The sequence below is a fragment of the Dreissena polymorpha genome, chromosome 11 (genome assembly GCF_020536995.1).
Source record: "Dreissena polymorpha isolate Duluth1 chromosome 11, UMN_Dpol_1.0, whole genome shotgun sequence".
NCBI lineage: Eukaryota > Metazoa > Mollusca > Bivalvia > Myida > Dreissenidae > Dreissena > Dreissena polymorpha.
Window position 1 is genome coordinate 36315224 of NC_068365.1, and position 19171 is coordinate 36334394.

The window sequence follows — 19171 nt, forward strand, 5'->3', positions numbered from 1 at the left end:
TCAATAAGTAAGTGCTTATCAAAAGAACGTATGCCCCCCCCCCATTCGCCACATTGAAAACATACACCGATTTCATACTTTGAAATTACGGACTTCGTATCCAGACGCTTGAGTTTTGTAGTAAAAATATCCTTTTAGAAAGTATCTGTATAGATATATTATAAATAATCATATAGATTTGTAAACTCTCAATATCCACTACATCACATCAGCAAAGGTTAAAAGAGGTATTCTACTGCATTCTTCGCTTATCGTAAGTAGATTATTTCTACATTACAACTGCTGTATTGCAAATAAGTAATAGCTGTCTTTTTGCGCGGTGTCAAATGCATGTATGTAATTGTGCTCCTTAAGAAATATCGGTTGTCATTGAAAGAGGGACAGTTTGTATAATACGATATCAACAACCACAATGAAACAGATACTCTACTTTTATCTAAATACATACACAAGACATACGCATACCTTTGTATTTTTCGGTATGCTGTATTTTTCAAGCACTGCGTTTATAGAGCGGTTGCAGTGTCGAGCGAACAACGGGAGTGGCGTATGGAAGCGCTTGAGCCCCAGAATGCACGCCTCGATGTACGGTAACTTCCGGATGTCGTCGATGGTAACGTCTGCGTTAAGCGACGTCACCTGCTGGCGTATTTTGATTTGAACCTCTGGGTTATGCACGAGTACCAGGAATAAGACTGAGATGGTGTTCTGTAACGGCACAATAGCTGAAACAAGAACATAAATAACATTATATGTGTTTATTTACATGTGTGTATGCAAATCCGATAGCATATAAACAAATTTATGATAAATTGTGTTCCTTATGGTGAAACTACTTTCGATTAACAGAAGGAATTTTGTGTTATCAATGATAACTTTGCTTATTACGTTATGAATGCATTTAAACATTGAAACAAAATTAAAAACAACAGAACGTCCGCGTTTAGTTTCCAAGACAACCTCATATTTTAATCTCTAATGGTGTCTGAACATGAAATATTGACCAATAACATTTACATGACCTATTACATTGATGTGTTTTATTGAACGACTAATTAGTTCAATATTTTCGACATTCGTGGTCGCGATATATTGCCCGTCTTACTAAACAAACTTGTTAAGCGCTGATGCATATGATTAGTTTTTTTACGTAATTGTATTAAATTCCTTTGTTTTGTTTAGATACCTAGATTTAAGGAAGAAAATATTACTAAATGGATATTTGCAGACGACTAAAATGTCATCTTAACGTTAATTAGTTAAAGGTTCTATGATACGACAGGCTCTTTGTCCGTAGTATAGAACCATTGCGTTACCTGCCGGTATGAGGTCCATGACCACGCCCATGATGAAGTCATCGTCTATCCAGGACTCTCCGTCTTCCATCTCCATAGTAACGCGCAGACTCCTCAACATGAACACGAGGCCACGCTTGCTTTTCTGCAAGACAGATGTATGTGTTTACATATTAAAGATAATTAGGTAGTTCCGCCTATGAAGCACATTAATTCAGGAAAACATGAGACAATATTTGAAGTATATATGCAATTTCCATGTTTTGTTTTTACAATACATTTAATTAAGGAGTTTTTGTGCTGTGGAATGGGGATCCAAAGAACCCGGAGAAAACCCCCACCGACAATCAAATCCATATGCGCCATGAGTTGGAATCGTGTAAGAAGCGTATGCACCAGTCACTGTGTTTACATGACAACAGGCATGGCAAACAGATACCGTATGAAGACAACTATGAACAAACGCTGGTTATGATAAATAGACGCTTTCTGCTTTGAGCAAAAAACGTGAATTAGCTACGATTATTTTTCACATGCGTACCACGCCGCACTATCACGATCATATGAGAGGCTACTTTAACAAGGCACTACGTTCTTATGCAAATTATTGTATACAAGGCTAGTGTCGTCTGAACAAGTATCAGCCCAATATGACAACACAAAATCATTGTATAGAGTCTGCTAAAGTAAATAAGAAAACAATTTATTGTAGGTTAAATTTACTTGATTAAAATAAGTATTTCTCAGACAGATATTGGTGTAACTGTTTATTGAATATGGCTACAGTTACGTCGTTGCGTTGTCGTACAGGTTTTTGAGGTTACCGGGCACCTTGCGAAGCATCGGCAACTTCGTCAGCGCAGAGTGGTTCTTAACCTTGGCCATTTCGTTAGCGGGCTTTATAAAGCCGGAGAGGGACTCGAATTCTCTGCTAGACTCCGTGATACGATTTCCGGTCAACTAAATTTTAAGAAGGATTGACTGTTAGCTTAGTTGAAGGTTAAGCTCGATCGATAATTTTGATCTCACTTAGAAACGCACGAGTAAGATAAGGAAAGCGTTGGGCATAAAGAAACACGTGTGAGTAGGAGGAACCAGACTGTGTGTCTTTAAAAAGGTCTAATACAGTTGTCCATTGTGTATAGGGGCCACATATAGAAACTTAAGTTGTTAATATACTAGTATGCTATTATTTAATTGCGAGAGAGATCAACAAAATGCAACATAATCTCTGTGCAAACATATGGTCAAGGTAAATTAAAATAACATAAACGAGTAAACGGGAAATGCTGTTAACCACCTTTAAAAATAAAATGAATAATTATATCTACAGAATCGCCCACTTTATGTAAATTTAGAGAATGCTCTTCACGCGATCTTTTGAAAATTTTGCGTAATAAACTTAATGAAGACTAAAGTCATAAACTGCGTCTCTTACACAAAATATCCACATAAGACTTCTTTTTTTCATCCTTGATATAAGCAATACCCTTGTAAACAAAACATGTTATGACATATCAATATGTGAAGTCGCGTGGGAACAAAAACGCGGAAATGTTATTTGTTAAAGATGATAATTGCTAAAACTGAGCATTGGTAGTATAAATGGTAGTAGATATATATACATTATATTCATTTGCTATTTATTTGTTATTTTTGGGGATATTACGATTTCCACCATCACTGAAAAGATTGACAATTAATAAACTATAAGTGTTATCGGGTTGAAAAACAGAAAACATTAGCCATTTATTGAATTTTCTTCTGGGTATTTTTTATACTTAAAAAACATATTTTTATAAATAAAATGAGAACTCTGTTTTACTATGCAACGCTCAGCTTCCAGACAGCTGATTTCGTTTTGTGTTGGGTAACTTAACAACGGAACGTTTGATCTTCGTCTTTATCAGTGAGTATAGTGTATGACTAAAGTCAACTTCATTACGTTGTTGCTTGTCAGGTATTTAACTCTAATACTGCCAAAACTCGTAAACGATATGCAAGCGTACGTTATGTAAAATTGTGAAAAATTGAAAGGAGAAGAAGAAATTGCTATTCATAATTCTGTTTAAAACTTTAAATGGATTCAATCTCAATTTTACATCACGATCTTTGCATGACGATTTATGATAACAATGTACTGGTAGAAAGACACAAATCCAATTTGACGCCATTCATTTTGTCAGACGATTTATCTCTTGCTAGTTGTTCTCTGTTTAACAATTTGATTTAATGTTCTGTAGGGCATATACTGATATTTAAAGATATTGAATATCGCGCTGTTGCATAGAAACCGCGAGTGGTTGTAGCATCTCAATATGCACACCTTTCGCATAAATCTTTTGGGCTAGTCGGTATCGATGACAATACAACTATTTCGCACAAAATAATAGAAAATAGAAACGAAAAACGATAGCTGCAAAGTTATTTAACGATATTTATCAGTGTGCGCGTCCATGAAACAAACCTTTATTGAAGAAGGTGTCAACAGTATACAGTTACCACTAGAAACATGTATAAAACCATTAATACATACATCGGAACATGTTTCTTACGTTTCTAAATGGGTTGTGATTGTATGTTTCTGTACCTCATTGGATGAATTTATAATCGCTGAATCGCACAACATTGGCCGATTTTTAAAAATAATACAAAATATGTTGAAAAAAAACAACATATTAAAGCTAATCACCATGTAAAATTATCCGTTAAATTTCAAAACATCCGGACCTGACCGCCACCTCGGAAGTAGCATTGCTCATTTATTAATGTATCTCAAAAAAGAAGTGGCTCGCATGATTAACGGCCGTGTATTGACATCATTAAAATGTACATGAAACAAGTAAGTACATGAAAGCCCGTTAAAAAGGAATGCTGCATCAACACAACGTTAATTGTTTTAATTAAACATTTTATCAACGTTGTATTAATTTGTTAATTATCGACTCGGTTGAATAAATTTTGATGCATATGTTTTACACGCATGTAGTTAAACTCCTAACACATCGCATGGGGATTTCGATCTTTTCGTGTGCGCTAAATTCAATTTATAATTAACACGTGGTGCATATTACTTTATATGTTATTTGTTAGCAAAAAAGAACGTTTTTATAAGCATAGTTCCGTTAATTGACACTCCTTTCGACAAATCTTCTCATGAACTTTGAAAACATGAAGAAGCAGACAAAACCTGAGGTTTTCTTGGATCATTATCTTGGAACCATTAGGCTTTGGAGAAAACCAATTGCAAGGGATGTACTTATTATTTCGTGCAGTTTCGGAACAGGTAAATGTTATTCGTATTAACACTTAAATGGATAATTGCACATTATAAATCAATTAAGTAAACAATAAAAGAAACATTTGTACATCAGGAATATGTGTCGTATTGAAGAACTACAAACATTAGCTGAAACTAACTTATGATAAATGCATATTAAATTTTTCTCATAACGATAATTGTTATTCTTATTTAAATTTGATCGGATAATCACGCTTCATAAATTTATAAACAATTACATATCAAATACATTTTCAGATGAGACATTTTTACATCAAGAATATGTGTAATTTTTACATCAAGAATATGTGTAATAATGAATCACTGGGCCATGTTAGCTAAAACTGACTTTAAAGTAAATGAATATTTGCAATCATGAACACACTGCAAACAGTTTAATGAAGTTATTCCATTTTGTGACATCCTAGATTTTATAACATACTTTGTTACTGTAGATGAAATGTAAGTCTTTGTTATCCCCCGCCATAGGCGAAGGGATATTATTTTTGCGTTCACCGTCCGTCCGTCTTTCCGTCCGTCTATCCGGCACTTTTGTGTACGGAGCCATATCTTGAAAGTGCTTAGGCGGATTTCATTGAAACTTGGTATGAGTATATATATGGATAAGAAAATGATGCACGCCAAATGGACATTATACACCATCTGTTAATACTAGTATCGAAGTTATGGCCCTTTGTATCTTAAAAAAATGGCACTTTTGTGTCCGGAACCATATCTTGGAAGTGCTTTGGCGGATATCATTAAAACTTGGCATTAGTATATATACGGATTAGAGGATGATGCACGCCAAATGGCATTGTACACCATCTGTTAGTAACTGAGTAATGGCCCTTTGTATCTTGGAAAAATGCTTTTTTATATAAGATAAGAGCTTTATCTCCATTAACACATGAACCAGAGCCATGCAACTTGCCATAGTTGTTCTTTATCATCTGGGGTGCTTCACATTCAACACCCATAATCCGAGGGGCTAAGGTCATGGTCACACATTGAGGTCAAAGGTCACAAATTTGATAAGGTATTCATTATTTAGTCATTCGCTACTATGCATCAAGGGATTCTGTAATAACTGTCCACAAATGTTCTCCATTATCTAGCTGAGTGTCAAATATAAGATCCAGGTTGCTAGGGTCATGGTCAAAATCACACACAAAGGTCGAAAGCACACATTTTTATACGCCCGTTTTAAAAAAACGGGACGTATTATAGTTTCACCTTGGCGGCGGGTGGGCGGGCGGGCGGATGGGCGGATGGGCGGGCGTGCGGGTGGGCGGGCGTTCGGGTGGGTGGGCGTGCGGGTGGGCGGGCGTGCGGTTGGGCGTTTTGGCGGATGGGCGGCGGGCGGCGTCCACAGCAGTGTCCGCTCTCTAATTCAAATAGTTTTTATCCGATATTCACCAAACGTGGTCAGAAGTTGTATCTAGACAATATCTAGGTCAAGTATGTATATGGGTCATGCCGGGTCTAAAACTAGGTCACGGGGTCACTTAGTGCATTTCAAGTATTTAGCATTGTGTCCGCTCTCTAATAGAAGTAGTTTTCATCCGATAATCGCCAAACTTGGTCAGAAGTTGTATCTAGACAATATTTAGGTCAAGTTCGAATATGGGTCATGCCGGGTCAACAACTGGGTCACAGGGTCACTTAAACCATTTCAAGCATTTAGCATGGTGTCCGCTCTCTAATTGAAGTATTTTTCATCAGATCTTCACCTAATTTGGTCAGAAGTTGTGTCTAAACAATATCTACATGTAGGTCAAGTTCAAATATGGGTCATGCCAGGTTAAAAATAGGTCACCAGGTCACTTCAAGCATTTAGCATGATGTCCGTTCATCAGATCTTCACCAACTTTGGTCAGAAGTTGTGTCTAGATGATATGTAGGTCAAGTTTAAATATGGGTCATGGTAAAGATTTCAAGTTGTCAAAAGCCTTAAAACGGTTTCTTGTGACAGTTTGGAACTCTTGTTATTAAATATGCCTTATTTGGTAAGGATTCTATCATACTTAAATGGATTCTTAAAATGTCCTGATGTAATTGTTCTAAATTATCAGGTTGTGCAAGACCTAAAAAATAATTGACAAAAGGTACAACCCTTCACTTATACTTTTTCATTTACTTCTACACCCATCAATAAACAATATTTGTTAGGGTCATAGCCAAAGTCACACACAAACATCAAAATCACACATTTTAATGAAATATACATTGATTTGGTAAGGATTTTACCGTACTAAAATGGATTCTCAAAATGTCCTGATGTAATTGTTCTCAATTATCAGACAGTGCAAGACCTAAAAAAATAATTGACAAAAGGCACAACCCTTCACTGATATCTTTTATTTTATTCTATCCATAAACAAAATTTATTTGGCGGGGGATATCAATTCAACGACTTTGCTTGTTTCATTTTAATTTCAGTTTGAGTCGTTTTCTGATGATGGTATAACTTAACATTTTGTTAATGCATTGTTGGTTAACTATACCCAATATATTTTGTTATTTGGGTTTATATTCATTAAACAAATATCTAGTGTGAAAACTATGATAAGGGATGTTTTTTTATGCATTTATGCATTTATTTTTCAGCTTTTCACGACACATGTCTACCATAACAATCTGTATGAATCTTGCACAATTGTTTTCTTTATATTGCTATTGACCCTGAGAAGGTATGGCTTAAAGTTCATTCACAATTCTATTTTTCTAAGCATATTCTTTTCCTTAATAACAACCGTAAACATTTGCATCAGAATTTGGACCAGATATAAAATGGTCATCGTCCATGTTTTGTATTCATTTAAAAAAAAATTCAATACCTGATGTGAGGCTCATGACTCTTAGTCCAGCATGGATTTACTGTAAAGAAAACAGAAGTAATGATTAAATGAAGGTATTTTTTCACATGAACCTGCTCTTTATATAAATATGTAAATGTCACACTGACAACATGGCGCATATATAAAATGAATACAAACACATTTTTAACACATATAGAAACTTGACTTTGTCCAACATTGAAGGTGATTAGCATGAAAGGAAGGTTTGACATGGATATAGCATATGTATCAAACACAAGTAATGTTCAACTGTTACGATGATGTAGCCACAACAACAGTCTTTCTTTAAAAATAGAAGGTAATTAAATCGAATATGTTTGTCTCGTATATATATATATATATATATATATATATATATATATATATATATATATATATATATATATATATATATATATATATATATATATATATAATAAACATAATATAAAGCGTAGCAACGCGAAAAGATTATTATAACAAGTATAAAATACATCATTTATTGTATGAGCACGGATAGCTGAGTTGTCTAAGTGTTAGACGTTTATACCTGGGGTCAGTGGTTCGAGCCCAGTTGAGGTTTACTTTTTTTCTTTCTTTAATTTTATTCTTGTTTTTACTGGAAATTTTTAGATCCAATGTTTAATATAAATGTTCCAATGTTCAATATAAAGCATTTAATTACAAACTTATATCTGTCAAAATCTGTTGAAAGGACCCTTTCAATAATGTGCTTATTTGGCCGATACAATAAAAAAGTAATCACCCGAAAACATGTTTCAAAAGAGTTAGTTTTTATCTAGTGGTGATCATAAGACATGCAAACTTTCATTTGTGGATATGCCACTCTTGAATATCTGTTTTCTCTAATCAACCGTGAATTAAAATCATTAATCAATAATCCGAAACAAAGAAATACCACCCATGTCATTTGTAGCCAAAGTGTGTACAGCTACTAGGATACACTCACCAAACTTTAAACAATCCGTACCTTTGTAAATTCTAAACATAAAAAATATTGTTTTTATTTTAAGTTTATTTAAAGGCATGAACTGTTTTTCTGCACCCTTAGATTAAGACAGATATGATACCATTAAAATGATCTTTTGTGTATAATAACATTAGTTTTAAATGAGTTTGTATAATTCACTTATTTATGACATTATGTAATTAAAAAAGATAATAACATTCGTGTTAGCATTAAACAGATATATTAATCTGTTCTCATGAAACTCACGAAAGAAAATTTTTACTCTTATCCAAACATGCAAGACTTCCAAGCCAACTCAATGATCTACGTAAGACAAGTTCGTGATATTCTGGAAACAATATTAACACATTAAGAGCTCCCTAACATAGGGCAAAAATTTAGAACATTAAATAAACCAGATATGTTGGTAATAACCTCATATTGCATAGTGAATCATTACTAGTAATATTCCTAAGTACGTGGTAAATTGAGAAACCCAATTCTCGATCCTTACCCATACACCCTATCACAGTATTTAAGAACCACCCACTGCTACTGCGCCTGAGTGTTTTCTGGTATTGTTTCAGGTAAGACTAGTATGGTTATAATATAGCTCTTTTATATTGACTTATTGTTGGTAGTATTTTATTGAGTACAGCAATTTTGAGAAGAATTAATATTTTTTTGACCAGCGCTTTATTGCAATTATTGTACTATAATTTTGTTAATGTTATATTATATATCGGAATGCAAATAATTATGAGGAATTTGATATTAAAACTCTGATTTATACATTGTATATTATATTCATATTAAAATGATAAGTATATTCGAATAAACAACATAGTATTACAAATGAGTTGATATCGTTAATATTGTCATTTACTAATATATTTTTGGTCTTATTATAGAAATTTTGTTTCTTCAAAACCGCAAAACTGATAAAATCAAATGTGCAATTGAAATTCATATATGTATTTATAACACATATCAACGTGAGCGTGTTCATGTATTGATCCAGATATACAGAATTGGACTACACTAACCTATTCATGTTTGCGTTGTCGTAGCGTAGTGGATACGTTGCCTGACTAGCAACAGGAGAGGAATTGGTTCGATTTCCGTTGTGGGATCGATTTTTTTTATGACTCCAAAAGATGCCAAGTACTGGTTAAACCAAGTTGAGCGTTTCAATCATTGTAAAGCTTTGATGCAATCGAATTAAAACCAATACAAACTATTTTATTCTCACATTTAAATAATAATGGAAATATTCCATAAGTACCGCTTAAAGGTGAAAAAAGCATACAATAAATTGCACACGTTCAAACTCAAATGATCCTTAATTAAGTATAGTTACGGTAATGTAGTGTAGACAGACGCTTTAGAGTGGTGAGTTACAAAACTAACATTCACTTATTAACATTTAAATAATACGACAATTATTAAGCGTGGGTTTCAATTAATTAAAATGTTATAGTCTTGGTGGATTTGTCAGTGTTCCAATTAATTTGCTCTTTTCTCAAACGAGCAATTTGAGACTTTAAGAAAATAAATCATATAATTATAATGATGTCTTTTCGTTTCCAGCTTAATATCAATACATATACACACGCAGTCCTACCAAGCAAAAGAAATGATTTGGAGAATGCGTGATGGCTCATTCACACTGCCTGGGATTACGACGATAAAGTTGTGTTATGGTGTGTTTGCCTTTGTAATTGTGATTGATTTTGCATTGACTTCGAATACACCTTCGGAAGGCTCCTTTCTTGCTCGAAAACCCACGACAGAGCAAGACATTATCGCTTTATTCAAAGCTCACGTCGACAATAAACTGTGCCCCCAATCTTATATCTGCAATAACAGAACAGATATGACACATGTGAATGTAAACTCACACTTGGCGCAATGCTGCAAAGGTAAGATGTATGCCTAAATGCTAATATTAATAATAATAATAATAATAATAATAAAGACAATACAAATAATAATAATAATAATAATAATAATAATAATAATAATAATAATAATAATAATAATAATAATGCATCGTTGCAATTAAATGTCACGCTTCAATAGATAATTTATTACAAAAAGGCATCTGTCATTTGTATGGATGATTGGGTTAAGGTAACTGCGTCAATAATAAATCAGGGAATGGCAGTGAACTGAATTGTGCAAACCCTGACCAGATCTTTAAAACGGAATGAACAGGAGATTGTTTTTAAATTAAGGGCTTTCGGTGTACACAAATATGCAATTAATAAATTATATACGTGGGTAAACATGTAATGTCTATTGATTATACTTTTCATGTCTGGATCTTTTTAGTTAATTATTAGTATTTTCGACTACAGATTGCTCTTGCGAACGAAAAGTGTGAGTTTTACAACGATTGTTGCTTCAGTGACTTGACCGAAGAAGGAACGTCACGAGCAAGAGGAATGTCTGTACCCACTCTCTGATCAAACCTACGGTGACATCTTAACGCATGAATCCTTTTATATGATAACAAAATGCAATGGGACTTATAAATGCTATGAATTCGCCCTTACACCATGGGGTGCTTTCTTGCCTATGTATTCACCGAGCCATCATAAAATCTACATCAATGAACAATGTGCAATATGCAACGGCATAACAGATGGAAAGCCTTGGCATCCTTACATAGTCTGTCAGGGTGCTAGTCCGTCTGAAATTGATGCTATCGTATCCGCCATCGCGTTAAGAACAATCATACCCATTTGCTATGTACACTTCACTTATCCATACGACGACGCATATACGATGTATAAATTACAGTGCTATAAGACAAGAGAAGATTCGTGTCAAGATGACCTTGAATGGAATCCAAGACGAATGGAAGTAACTGAACGATTGGGTTTAGACTATGACACCATTGTTGATCTATGTCACAGTTCTATAGAGTCTGTATATACTCAGCGGTTGTTTAATGGACAGGAATCACACTTAACGTACTTCAAAAACATTTTCTGCTTTCTGTGTAGTGGGGCACCTTTACAGAACAACGAATGCACATCTGATCTCAGAGATACTTTGAGCAGTTTAGGTCAATCGACTTTTGCAATGTTGCTTGCATCGACGCCTGGTGTTATTAATGCAACCATCACACCGATACGAGCTTGCAAGGTTAATGCTGACAGAACAACGGTATGTTAAAACAAATAAAATGAATTAACTTATGCTGCAAATTTTTGTTGTTGTTTTGTGGTATTTTCCATATCATAAATTATTCCATGTCTTAGTAGTATTTTAAAGTTTCATGAAAACAAATGTTAAGATTTTGTTCCTTCTTTCATTTTTCTTCATTCGCAAATTCGCGGTAAATAATAACGTGGACAAGTAAATATCCAATATTTATCTAAAACGTTAGCCACTTACACTCCTTACACATTACATTGGTCCTTCTTTATTGCAGGATCTGTCAAATTGCCGTGTTATGCATTGTCCAGTCGGTCAGATCAGAGACGCTACAGGGTTGTGCCTTTACCCATCAAAACAATGGAAATCTGGGCGAGTTGGGATTTTTGTGAAAGTATTAATACCAGAACCAATAAAGCTTTCACCAAACACAACGCTCAGCGATGTGCATGCTTATTTCAAAGACATCGATTTTAATAGCGAAAGTCCCCTTCCATGGGTTATTCTCAATTCTTATTTTAATTTAATTGTGGACGCGGATTTTGCAATGATAAACTTTTTTGCTCTTGAGATGGCTATGAAAGTCGGCACATTTGACCCATCAGACTTTCTTAATGCAATGAAAGAATTCTTAAATACAAAATGGTTTGTACATTTTAGAAACGTATCAGAAAGTTGTTCACAAGAATTAGTGCCTCAACAGTTATTCAATCTGTTACATTTTTTCCCACAATATACAAATGACACACGGGTGTTCATGGACGAGATTTATAACTTGATTCGTATCGAAAACGGAGTCTTTATATATGTTCGTTACTCATTCTTCATTAGCAAAACATTTTTCTGCAACATGCTGGAATTTTCAGATGACGAAGTTTTGCTGCTACATAATGGTTTGATTGTATACCTAATCGAGTTTGACAAATATTTCGGGGACATGGAATTTTTAATGTCCGTCGATGCTGGGGGAAAGACAACAGTCAAAGTGTGCATGGAACGCCTGCCATTCAAAAGAGTGATGAATGATGCAAATAATCAAATAAACAAGACGTTGAACATCTTGGTACTTGTCTGCAGTTCGGTGATAGTAAACATGGCGTTATATTTGTGAAACAATGACTATTTATTCAGTTGCATTAACTTAAACATGTATATAACATTGATCAACATTCGATTCATGTCCTCTATACACATAGGTGTTTGTAAACATAACATTTTTACAGCAAAGGCAAGTACACATTTTAAACACGTGTGTGATATTTACACTAAATATTGATCTATACAATATATCGAACTGTATTCAAATATTGAATAGCAGTTATTATGAGCTTCGTGTGCTTTTAGCTACAGTATACTGCGCTTCTGATATGAGCTTGTACTTACAGATAGATTTGCTTTGCATGTGTTGGTACTTTCATGAGTATAAGATGTCTGCGCGATATTGTATCACAAAAAATGGACAAAACTTCTTTTTACTATCTATATGCCCTATTAAAATAACGTTATACTAATTCCACGGTCGTACATTGTGTATGTTGTTTTGTGTATGTTAGCTTAAAAACTAATATAATGTTTTATTTGACAATGCGTTTTTATCTTTTAATAATTTATGAAAAACAACCTTAACTTGGGTTAGCGGGTTCAGTGCGTTTGATGGCGTTAACGCATTGTCTTCCAATTACTATATCAGTTATTAGTACATATCCGCTACAAAGTCAAACATTACCTTATCGAGTGTCTTATAACTTTAAACATTTTTATAATTATTTGAACCTTTATTTACTACGTTTATACTTTGCTGAACAATGCATTCTTCCACGTAGCGTAAACACCTCCGCGTAAAGATTTAACTGGCTCTGATCAACGCTGTTCAAAGCCATGTTGCCGATGAAAACCACAGAACATTATCGATTCCTTTATTTTTGTGTTGTATATGGCTTTAATTAGTTATCTTATTGTTCCTTGTTTGACTGTGAACGAAGTATAAAATGTCAGATTATGTAGAGTAGAAAATTGCACTAAATGTGATTAAATGAGAAAAACAAAAGAAACTGAATACTTTTCCAGATCTGAAATTAAAGTACATGTAACTGCAATGAATACTGCATTGTGAGTAGGGTTATTCAGCGAGGAGTTTGGTACCGCAACGCGTTATTAGCAAGTAAGTAGCGGCACGATGTCAGCTGTAACAACGAAGTAACGCTCAGCGGAGTAGAAGAAAACAATGACAACTTATTTCAAGCCTCACTTTCGTAATATAACACTATGTATCGACCAGTCATAAATTGATATTACAATATGCATCGAAAAGTGATTCATTAATATGACACGATGTATCGAAAATTGATAAATTAATATGACACTATGTATCGAAAAGTGATAAATTATATGACACTGTTTAGTGCAAATGCTGTATTTAATTAATCATTTTAGCGTATCTAAAGTTCCGTTAACACGAACGACGTGGTACATAAACACCTAACTTAATTAATCTTAATGATTCGAGCGCAGGAACATAATGTCATTGTTAGTATTCTATTAATTAATTCAACATGCATCACAACTCTCTTGTGAAGGATATATTAGCAAACACGCAAACGTTGAACCATCAATGTTAATTGTATGATTGTTTAACAATGTGTCGATGTTTTTTGTTCTATCATAAAATATAATGCATACGTTTTGCACAGCTTATTGGACTTAAGACCATCAATTACTAGATACTGATGTTTTAAAAGTAAAAGGTTTATTTTCTGTCGGACGATGTCTTTTACGAAGATCTTACCCTTAGCTGACATTTAGCTTTATCTTTTGTCATTAATTATTTCATAAACATACACAAACAATATAAGTATGTACCTAACATTAAGATTTGTCGTTAAAGGGGCATTTTCACAGATTTTGGCATGTTTTGAAGTTTGTCATTAAATGCTTTATATTGATAAATGTAAACATTGGATCTTAAAAGGTCCAGTAAAAAATCAAGAATAAATGAAAAAAAGGGAAAAAAAGTACCCCCCTGCAGGGCTCGAACTAGTGACCCCCGGAGTCCTGGAGTAAAAACGAATTAGACCGCTCGGCCATCCTGCCAAGTATGTATGGGTGAGGTATTTTATACTTTAAGTAATCAATCTTCGTAGTTTCACAAAATTAAACGACAACAACAGAACTCTCCAAATTATTAAATCGTTTCGCGTTGCAACGATTTATAATTTTCAGGTTTTTAAATCGTCAAAAGATGCATATAATGGCTATATTAGACAATGGTAAATGTTAAGTATTACTGTTTCCTTACAAATATCATAACTAAAACGAAAATTTGCGAATCTGAAACAACTTTTTTCAATTTTGTCAATTTACCAAAACGTGAAAAGATCCCTTTAACATCTGCACATCAGGACAAATCCCTATGAAATGTGGATAAATAAAACTTTCAGTGAATCTTTGTAAGTTTTTTTGTTTCTAGTCTTAAAAAGGATAAAAACATACACAAACTTATAACTGTCAGAAACTTTCCGCCATACATACAATACTGTATATAAATTATTTTAATACTAACCTGAAGATGTCATTATGCTGTCAAAATGGACTCCACCAACCAAGGTGTTTTTACCCTCCACGTGTTTGGAAAGACAGTTACTCTTTAATAGGTGTAAAACTTGTAGAGCGACTGAGTGAAACTTAAATTGTTTTGGACAAGGTTAACATATGTATCTTTAAGACAACTCAACTAGGTGTAGCCTTGCACTGTGGTAATATATAGTATTTTTATCAACAGATTAACTGTGGATCTGTATTTAATTTTATTTTAGAAAAATCGAATAAGATATGAGTATGTATGAAAAACCATGTTTTAGTGATTCCACTCCAAACAATGTCATAAATAGTGTCAATATTTAGACTTGTTTGTAATTAAACTCAACAATATTGTGAACATTGTACAATGCATGATACAACCCTGTTATCAATCATGCCAAGCCTTTATATGGCTATATTTTGGAAGATGTGTTTTATGGCTGTTCATTTAACAAGTGACCATATCTGAATACTATTTTTTCCAAACCGAAAAGATCGCTGTATTATATGCAGGCAAAATGAGTAAAAAATTATTTGAGATGAAAATTAGCTCCTTCTGAGTAAGTGTCTGGACACAGCAAAATCCACAGTTAATAAAGCACAATTTCATAAAGCACACATATTCTTGGCTTGTTGGCATAAGTCCTTTACACAATCACCAATTACGATGTTGTTTCTAAACTTAAGCAATGAAGCTGCAGTAATGAAAAGGGGCACAAATACGACATAACAGCATTGCAAACGTTTTTAAACACAGTCAAGGAATATGTGTGACATGATTGCTAAACGCATTACAAATTATAGCAGAATTTTATGTAACAAACACAAAAAATGTATCAAAGATAAGATAAGATTAAGATAGTTTATTATTAAAGTCTCATCATCATGTACATAGTAAAACATATACAAAACAGCTTTAAAACACATTACATAAATGCCCCTCATATTTGAGTTATAAGAGACTATACATATTCTAAATTCAACAATAATAGCTAAAACTGTATGAACATATTTCACTACTACAAATGAGAATGTTGTTCAAGTTTTCAACTTCAAATAGCGGTTTTAATTAATACAACATATATCAGAGTAAGATAAATCTTAGATTTAATTGCTATGGATATAAAGATGTCATTTTGCAAATCTAGTGCCAAATACAACTTCTAATGTGAGCAAATTGAATAGAATTAAAGTTGCCAAAATACAGATTGGTACTTGTGAAGAAGTGTAATGTCTACAAACAAAAATAAGATGATTAAATGATGGTTTAATGATTTTCGTAGTACTATGCAACAAGAAAGGAATCTAGTCCACCCCATTAAGTTCCTTTTATACTAGCGTTGAATGTATTCCGTCTTATGAGATTTGAAAACTTGATATTTAACACTTATGATACAGCTGTTATAATACAATGTATAATATTAAAATACCAGAAATACTAGATACCCATATCTATATATCCAGGTCAAACACTAAAGATCATGCAAGAAAAGGGGAATTCCTTCAGTATTTATGAAGAGGAGATGCTAACATTTTACCCCTAAGCATTCAGTGTATTATCTTACAAAACTTAAAAGACACGTCCATCTTTAAGTAACTGCTTCTTGTATGTGATTAAAATATCCATGAATATCTAAAAAAATCTTATTTAGCTAACATTATTTACACATTTTTAAAACTTAAACACATTACAAGATCAAACTACACAATACAATTTTCTTTTTCTACTAGAATATGATGACAGGCTTCGGCAGATAAATAGTTTTCGTCACTAAACATTCACTTCCAACATTGATATAGTAGGTTCACAGGTGGTAAGCGTGTGGCTATGATATTAATTAATGAAAACATAATTTTGAATGATAAATAATTATATTATAACGAAAAATCAACGTTTCTGGAAAAATAATCACTATCAAATATATATATATAACAAAGTATCCAACTCGCAATCACCTGAAAACAGGGGGCATCGCTTTGAACAGCCATTACTTAATTAATTGTGCAGCGATTTTCATGAACCCGTTCCTATTCAACGCAGAAGTGAATTTCCTTTTTGGAAATGTATATATCTTGTTATATTTCTACTCATGCTGGGTCAAATTTTAAGAAATAAAACGATACACAATTCGCTTGACCTACTTGACACCGAGCAGACAGTATTCATGAATGAAATCTTCAGTTATAAAGACACACCTTCGCATTGGACCAATGAAATCACTCGTGTATTTAAAATGTCAGTTAGTTGAAATGTGTGTAAAGAAAGGGTTCAAACGGCGCTGGACAGTTAGTTTTGATGCATAATACAACGGTAAGCATGGTAAGAATGTTTTTTCATACGTTTTATTGAATTATGGTATCGAGGTTCGTGAACTTTGCAGGGAAAATGCCTTTGAATCCGTGAAGATTTCAGTGTTAGATTATGTCTGATCGATGTTAAGTGGGTCACGCGAGTTGTGTATCGTGTTATTTCTTAAACGTTGACCCAGTATTTGTGAAAATATGTACATTTCCAGAAAGGAAATTCATTTTTGCGTTGAATAAGACCGAGATCGTGAAAATCGCTGCAAAATTGATGAAGTAATTGCTGTTCAAAGCGATGCACCCTGTTTTCGGCTGATTACGAGTTGAATACCTTGTTATATATATATTTGATAGTGAATTTTTGTTTTTCAGAAAAATTGATTTTTCGTTTTTATATGATTATTCATCATTCGAAATGATATGTTTTCACTAATTAATATCATAGCCACACGCTAACCACCTGTGAGTGGGTTTAGCATTTCCAATATTATTCTCTAATACATGACCACTATTAATTTCTGATAAAAGTTTCTTCAATCTGTAAAAACAATTTTTAACATTGCAGGTTTTGTCCTCCTTTATCAGCGCGGGCTTGGGACCGTCCTTGGCGGAGTTCCTTATGTTATATGATGATCCGAAACTTGTTTTAGTATCCCAGGATGAATTATCGATTAATGTATCTACATTCGACCACATTTTGCATTAACAAATGAAAACAGATTTGTTGAATTGCGACAAGGAATTTTTAATATAATTAAATATCATTTAATAAGTGTGAAATACATTTTGTATATTTAGAAAGCAAAACAAACAAGTTTCACACCTACCTATTTGTTTGCGATATTAGCGGAGTATAAACTATAAGTTTCGGATTATATGTAAAGAACGCTTGAATGCGTAACGTTTAATATTAGAGATATATGTTTACATTTGTTTAAAAAACAACTAAAATACAGTTTAAAAATGTTTTACTGACTTAACAGATTTTTATTAGGCAAAATTCAAATATATCCGTTTATTACTGTATTAACTCAATCTTAACTTTTGATATAATTGCGCAATAGGGTTTTCAAAGATTGTTAAGGAGAATAAAACATGAAAGAAATACACGAATATTAATCAAGTGTCTGTAAATGTTCCGTTTTTATAATGTTTTTAAATCCTATACATTATCATGTATATCATTGAGAAGTAAAGGCATTCATAACAACTTGCGTGCATTTAAATAAATTTAAGTCCATTTCTCAGCCATTATGTAACGTGAACTGTGTGTATCTTTTTGTAAGCCAACGTAAGACATATGATCTTTTCGTGCGGCAGATGCTCAAATCCTTTACAGCATTAACAGCAACACAAAACCCAGCCAAAACAGTCTATAATTATAAGTAATAAGGTTTCTTGTTTCAACAATGGTACCGCTATTATGATATCGATTCTTGATAAACTTGACTTTTTTGCTGTCAACGGCTTTACATTTCATTGACAAGGAAAGTAATCATTAAGAAATTCAAACAGTCACCTAGCCGAACGCAGCAAAAAGATGCTGCTTAAACGTTTGCATTTCTTGGGTATTGATAAACTAGGAAATGAAAAACAGTGCGTGGATACTTCATATAAGGCATGATTATCATTCAACCAGCCCAAACATAATAACTCACAATTTGTTTGCTTATATGTGCAATTGTAAATGTATATGTTAGTATGTCGATGTCCAGTTGCCACTACGTTTCCGGATAATCCT

General features: G+C 33.4%; 2 protein-coding genes across 5 annotated transcripts in view; one reads left to right on the plus strand and one right to left on the minus strand.

Annotated features, from left to right (window-relative positions):
* LOC127850853 (uncharacterized) overlaps nt 1–13377 on the plus strand; it is a 59978-nt gene extending 46601 nt beyond the window's left edge. The window contains exons 1-3 of one of the 3 annotated variants that reach the window (XM_052384193.1): nt 4366–4581; nt 11397–11559; nt 11828–13377. In XM_052384193.1, the coding sequence (XP_052240153.1) occupies nt 11476–11559; nt 11828–12661 (918 nt within the window). In that variant the 5' untranslated portion in view covers nt 4366–4581; nt 11397–11475 and the 3' untranslated portion in view covers nt 12662–13377. Of the gene's footprint in view, nt 1–4365; nt 4582–10782; nt 11560–11827 lie in introns of those variants that run through there. The other 2 variants (XM_052384192.1, XM_052384191.1) reach the window with 2 other exon arrangements.
* Nucleotides 1–19171, minus strand: part of LOC127850854 (cytochrome P450 1A2-like) — a 43271-nt gene that overhangs the window by 1925 nt on the left and 22175 nt on the right. Inside the window, exon 5 of one of the 2 annotated variants that reach the window (XR_008035486.1) lies at nt 466–725. The exons of the other annotated variant lie outside the window; for it this stretch is intronic. The gene's annotated coding sequence lies outside the window, so the exon portion shown is untranslated. The remainder of the gene's footprint in view (nt 1–465; nt 726–19171) is intronic. 2 annotated transcript variants of the gene reach the window in all.